The sequence below is a fragment of the Hyaena hyaena genome, unplaced genomic scaffold (assembly GCF_003009895.1).
Source record: "Hyaena hyaena isolate Hyena2069 unplaced genomic scaffold, ASM300989v1 scaffold_207, whole genome shotgun sequence".
Lineage (NCBI taxonomy): Eukaryota > Metazoa > Chordata > Mammalia > Carnivora > Hyaenidae > Hyaena > Hyaena hyaena.
Genome location: NW_024080836.1, coordinates 2,311,516 through 2,319,678, shown reverse-complemented (window position 1 = coordinate 2,319,678; position 8,163 = coordinate 2,311,516). Strand labels below are relative to the sequence as shown.

The following is an 8,163-nucleotide window of genomic DNA, read 5'->3' as shown; positions in this document are numbered from 1 at the left end:
TCTTAATGGGGGGGGGACTTAGAAATTTTGTTTATGGATCACCCAGTGTAAAGATGATGGGTATGGTCAGAAGGTATATACAGGTAGAAAGCATTTCAGGGAACTAGATGCAGGTTTCAGGAGTCTATGACTGGAAAGGATATAAGAAGTTTAAGGCAGACAAGAATATGGCTCAAAGTTTGGAGATATTAATAAAAGTGGTGCACGAAAAAAAAGTATTCTATGACCCTTCGTTGATGTTCGTTCACATTGTATTCTATGCTGCACCAAAAATTAATAAAGTAAGCATCACTTCATGTATTTTCGGCCTGTTTCCATATTTCACCTCCTTTATGAGCTATCACAAATAGCAGGCCTAAGTAGGAAGCCCTGATGTGTTTAGAAGCAGAGAATCGTACAATTAAAAATAAAGAGGGGCGCCTGGGCAGCTCAGTCTGTTAAGCATCCAACTTCACCTCCGATCATGATCTCACAGTCCGTGAGTTCGAGCCCCACATCAGGCTATGTGCTAACAGCTCAGAGCCTTGAAACTTTTTTAGTATTCTGTGTCTCCCTCTCTCTTTGCCCCTCCCTCATTCACGCTCTGTCCCTCTCTGTCTCTCAAAAATGGATAAACGTTAAAAAATTTTAAACAGAAAAAAATAAATACAGATTATGTGTGTGGTACACTCACTGATCCTAATGAATGAATTGGTGCTAGTTTGGAGGAGGAATTATTGTTTCCTAAAACCAGTGCTCTCCAACTGTGTCAACAGGAACAATTCTTTGGTAGAAACTATAAGTACCAAAGCCGGGCAGCAGGGCTTATGTTAATTGGCTTTTAAATCCCAGGAAGGTTTGCTACAAACTGAAACACAAAAACTATCTGGCTTGGTGGGATTTCTACTTTGAATCTGTATAGTTCTTTTTGGAATAGAGTCTACAGCTTCCCTCTCTCCACCTCTCCACACACTCACACAACCTCACATCCTTGATTTCCATAATCTTTTAAAACCAAAGCCGGAGGTCAGGCTAGTTCAATACCTGCAGAGAGAACTCTGAGTGACATTTAAGTCAACCTTAGAAATAGCCAGTCATCTCCTTGCTTAGAATGAATACCAAAGAATGTCAATTTCACTTATTTTTAAGTAACAGTGCAGGCACTGGAAAGAGAAAAGGTTGATAATGTTTGTTTTATTGTGTGTTGTTTTTGGTTATTGCTGCTATTGCTGTTTCTGTTTTGGAGATTTCTGTTTTGAGTGTTGGTGACTTATTTGCAAGCTGATTTGGAGGCCAAGTCACCAATACCTAGCACTTTTTTCTTGGTTTATGAAATCCTGCTGACCTCTAATAGCATAGAAAGCTCTACATCCTGAGAAGCCAATTTCTTGAAGTGTTGAAGAAATTGGCATTTTATTAATTCCTAATAATTAATTGTTTCCACATCGTAGTCTTAGCTCCTCAAATGAGCTGCCAATTCTTTGAGAGTGGGGCAAAATATTATTCTGTCGCCTTTCTCTGTTTGGCATAGATATGAAAACATTTTTTTTTTTTTTAAAGAAAAGGGTGGAATTTAATCTTTATTTACAGGACGCTGCAAGATATGAGATTCCACATAGAAATACGAAACTCACTGAGAGGAGAAGCTTCATACAGTTTGTACAGTTTGGAACTGTTCAAGTATAGTTTCCATTTTAAAAAGTGCTACAATAACAAAACACATTTAAAAAGAGTTCTGAGTAGAGAAACAGGAAGACAAACTTATACCAAACATAGTACACAACAAACAACTTTATGCCTCAGCTGCACAATCTAAAAGTTAAAGGTCCCGGGAGTGCCATCCTGAACTTGGAATGTGTAGCCTTCAGAGGTAGTTTCTGGCACAACATTTTGATCTTCTTCTTCCTCTACAGAGAAATATTTCTCAATCAAGTTTAACGAAGCTTTGTACACAGACTCATTTTCATGGTTTTGCAGAGCTTCAATTTTGTCCAAACCTCCACATTCTTCAATCATTATACTGAGTTTCTCAGTTTCACCTAGTTTCTCAGCAGCCTGAAAGATGTTTGAAATGGCATCCAGAATAACCAAAATAATTTTGGTATCTTTTGCAGTTAAGAGGTTCATCAGTGGCTCTATTATGCCACAGTGAACAAGGTACACAATCTGCTCAACTGTTCCGCCACTTGTATAGTTGGTCACAGCCCACACAGCTTCCTTTTGTGTCTTAAAGTCTGCCTTAGAGAGAATGCCAACAAGGAATGGCACTAATCCGTGATTCACAACTTGCTGTATCTGGTCCTGGCGACCAGCTGTGATGTTCGACATTGTCCACGTAGCTTCCTTCTGAATATTAGTTTTGGGGTTCGTTAGCAAGCTGGGAAAGACAGCAAGTGCTCCTGCGTCTATTACAACCTGAGTCTGTTCATCTGTCCCAGTGACAATATTTCCTATGGCTCTCAGCGCAGGAGTCACAATGGGCAATTCAGTAGCTCCTAGAAGCTGATATGAAAACATTTTTAAACCGTAAACACTGATTGAGGATACACTATTATTCATAAAGAGCTAAGTAGTTATTAAGGATAGAGAAATGAATAAGATAAGGTCCCTGCTTACAGGAAGTTTTGTGTCAGAGACAGAGAAGATAATAATTACAGTGTGATATGATAGAATCTATAACCTATTGATAAAAAGTGTCCAAAAGAGCTGTGCAGAGAGGACTGCCTGACAACAGCTGTGACCCTGTAACCAGGGACACAGCCACTTCCTAGAGGATGTTGGGAGCCATAAGGAACCAGATTTAGTCTCCTTCTAACTTCTCTTACCCAACTTGTGTTTGCCAAATGTGTGAACTCAACCGGCAGCTGGAGAGTAAGAGGTTGCTCTCCAGAGCTGTGATAGTCCAGGGTACTTAAGGATGGAAAGTGGATCTTGAGGTATAAATGAAAGATCTTCAACAGCAATAGCAACGTAGACTTGAGGGTGTAAGTTTAGTTTGTCATTTGTCATGTGCTTAAAGAATATTCAGATGGGGAATAGAAATCCAGGATCTGAAGTTCAGGAGGAAGGTTCCGTACTAAGCAAATGGATTTGGCCTCTATTAAACTACAGGGAGTTGAAACCACAAGAGTAGATAAAATAACTAAAGAGGGATTAAAAAAAAAAAAGAACCAATGGGAGAACCTTGAGCAGCTCCAACATTTAAAGTCTGGTTAAGGAAAAAGCACACGAATGATTCAAATGGCAGCACTCACCAGGTGACAGGAGAACCCGCGGAACAAATTATCATGATGTGATGTGCTGGGGAGAAATGGTCAAAAATGTTAACTGCAGTGGAGAGTTCAAACAAAATAAGAAATGAAAAATGTTCATTCAATTTAGCAATGAGATCACTGGTAATCTCAGTGAAAACAGCTTGAGTAGGGAGGTGGGGATACAGCCTGCCGCACTGGAAGAAAACTTAGTGTCTTGGAAATCCATAGAGAATAGAGACTGAAGCCAATGCTTCATTGAGAAACGGAATCTCAAATTTTTGAGAAAATCCAGACCCTGCTTGTTGCCTGGATAGACCATATGGAGCCACCCACAGTGAGGAAATTAATCTAAGATAGAGAAAGAGGAAGAGGAACTTATCTGCTGGCTCTCCTCCTGCCCCACCCTCCGTCTCTCCTCTCTGATTGTCAAAGTTCACCGTAAGGGCTGTTAACTCCCTCCTTACTCCCAAGTAATGCGGCACAGTCTTCTAGGGCTGTCATGGCCACACAGCTCTGCATCCAAGTTCTAAATGGTGGAAGGAGCCAGAGTCTTTGTGGCTCTGGTCAGCTCAGACCCTGACACTGCAACAGCCGTGACTCTTTCCTGGAAAACTGTGATCCAGACCAGGCCAGGGCCCAGCCCTTGTCCTGGAAGAATCCACAATAAGCAGTAGGTGAGAAGACAGCTGTGTGTATGGAAATTGTCCATTGAGCAAGCAGCCAAGGACCTAGGAGGCAGCAAGGGCCAGACAAATCTGGAGACGTGTGTGCATTGAATGGAATGCAGGTGATAAAATCTGATAGGACAGACAATCCTTCAAGGAAAGTGACTGAGAAGAAAAGTAGGCGGAGAGGTAAAGAGGATCCCAGAGAGGAACATGACATAGTGGAAAAAAGGACACATGAGGAGTCAGACTGCTTGTATGTGATCAGGAACAGTTCATCTGACCTTTCTGTGCCTCAATGTCCTTATCCATCAAAATGAGAAATATTATTATCTACTTTATAAGGTAGTTATAAATTACTAAATACAAAACATTTAGAACTGTGTCCAGCACACACTGAGTATTATTTTAATGTTTGAGAAGGGTCAAAGGAGGATGTTTTTGTTTCATAGACACTTCAACACCTTTTCATGCTGAGGAAAGAAAAAATGGGAATTTCAAGGGAGAGAAGAGGAGAAAGAAGTAATTGTTGATGAAGAAAGCTATCAAAAATGATAGGATTTCTTGATAAGGTAAAGAGATTAGTGCATGATAGGCACTTCTTGATTTTGTTCTTGCTGATTAATCAGACCTAAGTATTAGACCAAATTAAGCACTCGTGCATGGTTTTACATAAGCAGTATACTAGTCTAAAATTTGAAATGTTACATAATAACGAAATTCACTATGCCTTTATGCATAAAGGCATAGAATAAATACTGTTTAATGAGTGAGGAATTGAAGGAATGATTGAATGAAAGTTCATTCTTACTGCTCTGCCCATTCCGTTGCTATCTTTTCAGACCCGTCTGCGCTATAAGATCTTATGTCTTTTAACCTCTTCAATTTAATCCAAAGCCAGGGAAGCAAAATATTATGTGAGCTCAGACTCACCAGCCACTGGAGTCTGGAATTAATTTTATGATGAGCCTGCATTGAGCACTAGACACTGGTGTATCTGTCATATTACATACAGCCTTTTCCCACTGCAGCCATCTTCCCCAGTCTGTATGCTTAAGCTTCAGCCTTAAGTTTCCTGTTGAGTGCTCCAGTTTCCTTCCAGAAGTAGAGCTCAGCTGCAAACTTCAGTCCATGTAGCTGAGTCTTTGGTTTCCTTCCTATCTTTTGTCAGAGTAGGAAAGGATTTTGTCCCTTGACCCTCTCCAATGGCTTGGTCCCCTCTCCCAATACGACTGACAATACCAAAACGAAATGCTGCCCCCAATTTGGTGGAACGTGCCCATTGCCTCACTTCCCAGCTGCATCATGGATGACACCAACCTGCTTCACTTCAGGTTCACCAGGTTCCTTTGGAAACTATGACAGACTGTTGGTTTCCTCTCTCAAAGGCCAGCACTAAACTTGAATCGCTTAACCCAGCCCATGGGTTTTGTGACTCTCTCCTGGCTTCCTATTCTTCCTCACTGGCCTATTTTGCAGTGGAGAGTCCAACATGCCTGATGATTGAGCCCATTGCAGAGTAGGCATGCCCACTCACAGCACGATTCTGTGCTTCTCTCAAAGACAGTGTGAGAATGTCAATATGCCAACTCCTTTTTATGTATTTTCATGTAGAACTATGAAGTGTTTATGACCCTAAAAGACACACGATGTAAAATTATACATTACCTTCAATGGGCAACATTTTTAATACTTCACATATCTTCCTTTAATATCAAACTGAACCCCACCAAGTTTTCAAGTTCTTGCTGGGAACAGACCTCTGATTTCAGAGGCAGCTTAATATAGTGGAAAGAGCAAGGGCTTTGTAATCAAACAACCATGGGTTCAAATCCTACTTGTGAAAACTACTTTGTGGCACTTTGGGCAAGTTATTTGGTGTCTCTGAGCCTCAATTTCTTCAACTGTAAAAATAGGGATGATAATACCTAGGGATAAAACCACAGATAGTTGTTTGGGAGATAAATAAGATCACGGGGATTATGTTTCCAGTGCCCAGCCCTTGGAAAAGTAATCCCCTTGCTTTCTTTCCTTTCTCCTGGTATTGTGAACTACAGATCAAACAGACTTCAGAATCACTCACCATCAGTTCTATTCCTGAAGACATCCTACAATTTTTATAAGCTACTCCAATATCAGAAATATGACTATCAAAGCTTAATTGTATGAGGAGTTTTTCTCCATGTGTAGCCTAGACAAACTTGAGCAATTTCATAACTTGGAAACATTTAAAGGCAGTTTTACATAGAAGTTTATGTATTTACCTATTTTGAAGCCCCTGGTCATTTTGAGTGATCAGCCTTATTGTTACGGGACAGTTTTGCAGCTGTGCATATTAGGCACATACAAAGGAATGTCCCTTTCAAAACTGAGGGTTTCATATTTATTTTCCCCCAAATTGGGTTATGTTCAATTAGTTGAACCAAAAACCTGAACATTTTTTCTTGGACGCTTCCAAATGCCCAGGACTTTCTCCAATTACTATGTGTAAAAATAGATCAGGTAAAGGGGCGCCTGGGTGGCTCACTCAGCTGAGTGTCTGACTTCAGCTCAGGTCATGATCTCACGGTCTATGAGTTCAAGCTCCGCGTTGGGCTCTGTGCTGACAGCTCAGAGCCTGGAGTCTGCCTCAGATTATATGTCTCCCTCTCTCTCTCTTTGCCCCTCCCCCACTTGTATTCTGTCTCTCTCTCTCTCAAAAATCAATAAACATTAAAAATTTTGTAAAAAATAGATCATTTAAAAAATATAATTTTTTACATAATCATTGAACAAACGGATGTCTCCTGCATCAAGAAAACTGTGCATGGATCCATCTCCTTTGCTCACCGAGGCAAACTACGAATCACAGCAGTTCCAGTAACTGACTCAGGTATCTCTTTATTAAATATTGTGTTATCACCCAGGTTATCAAATTCACAACTCCATTTCTTAGGCTTTATATTTGCTTCTGCCCATGTGGAGATTGGTCTCCAGATTCTTTGACATGTCCCATATCGATAAATGCACTCTACATTCTCTCTCCTTAGATATGTAGCTATTTGACCCATAAAGCACAGTGTAAATGACACTGGAAGCTTACATTTCCCAATTTTCTTGGGATATTTGCTCTTGGAAGACAGCCACCATGCTGTGAGGAAGCCTAAGATGTTTCATGGAGTGGTAGGCATGCAGAGGAACCAACAGCCAGAATCTATATGCCAGCCATATGAGCAAACCATCTTAGAAGCAAATTTCTCTCCTCATTTGAGCTGTCCCACCTATCCCTACCGAACCCCACCAAAATTTCAGATTCTTGGACACATTAAATGATTGCTATACTTTTAAGCCACTAAGTTTCAGAGTGGTTTGTTCTGCTGGAATAGGGAACTTGAACAATCCCCACAGGTTATACTTTCCAATGATAGGAGCTTAGGTAACATGTGGGTATAATTGATGGGCTATAATCATTTGTATTTAGAAGAGAAATGGCCCCAAATTGCCTACATAGTCTCTATGTCCTCACTTCTCTCTGACGTTACCTCTCTGATTCCCTCTACGATTTTTTCCTTTAATCCTACATTCCCATTATTATGATCCTGGTATTTGACTCTGTGGAATTGGCTGCTGGGCTCCATGCCTCTACCATTTCAACCATAATAATGTGATCAGTTTGGAGAGGGGACAGGGCAAGATGGTGGAGAACTAGGGAGCTGCGTACCTGCACTCGCACCCAGGCATCACACGGAAAAGATCTGAAGCCATCAGAAACCGTACCACACCCAAGAGACTGGGAGAGAAAGGACGCAGATTCCACTGAGAAAGGCTTCTAACGTGAGTGCGAACTGGGGAAGTAAAAATCGGGCCTGGATTGGAGACTGGAGAGACGGGCCACCCCCTCTGTGGGGAGTGAGAGGGGAAAAAGAGAGTCCGAAACAGAAAAACCCCCGCTCGGGGTGTAGAAAATCTTTGCGCACAAAATACCTGCACGTCAGGCCCCTCCACGCTCCAGGTCGCCCAGGAGGGGCTGCGCTCGCGATTTGCTTCTTTGTGCTGGCGCCTGGCCGGCTGGGAGAGGCTGCGCGCCGGCAGCCATTACCCTCGAGGCGGGCCTGGACCCCCGAGGAGGCGCGCAGGCACCGGCATCCATGCTCCTAGCTGGCTGGAGCTCTAGAGGGAAGGCAAGGCGCTAAAAACTGGCAGATGTGACCTCGAGTTCGTGTTCTGGGTGATTGAGACACAGAGGGAACTTGATCTCCTCACCCCAGCGGGCTCAGCGCGCCGGC

General features: G+C 42.0%; 1 protein-coding gene across 1 annotated transcript; it reads right to left on the bottom strand.

Annotated features, from left to right (window-relative positions):
* Window positions 1-1,752: 1,752 nt before the first annotated feature.
* Window positions 1,753-8,027, bottom strand: LOC120238315 (importin subunit alpha-1-like). Its single transcript, XM_039241997.1, has 3 exons — window positions 7,977-8,027; window positions 2,805-2,909; window positions 1,753-2,481 (listed from the first exon to the last, which is right to left on the bottom strand). The coding sequence occupies exons 1-3, from the start codon at window positions 8,025-8,027 to the stop codon at window positions 1,792-1,794; spliced, it is 846 nt and encodes a 281-aa protein (XP_039097928.1). The 3' UTR covers window positions 1,753-1,791.
* Between the last annotated feature and the right edge of the window lie 136 nt (window positions 8,028-8,163).

Excerpts from the sequence above, each read along its gene's own strand:
- LOC120238315 (XM_039241997.1), bottom strand. The coding sequence starts at position 8,027 with ATGGATGCCGGTGCCTGCGCGCCTCCTCGGGGGTCCAGGCCCGCCTCG. Across the intron at positions 2,910-7,976 it reads GGTCCAGGCCCGCCTCGAGG|ATCCACTTTCCATCCTTAAG; the intron begins GTAATGGCTGCC and ends TTATACCTCAAG. Across the intron at positions 2,482-2,804 it reads ATTTGGCAAACACAAGTTGG|CTTCTAGGAGCTACTGAATT; the intron begins GTAAGAGAAGTT and ends TTTTCATATCAG.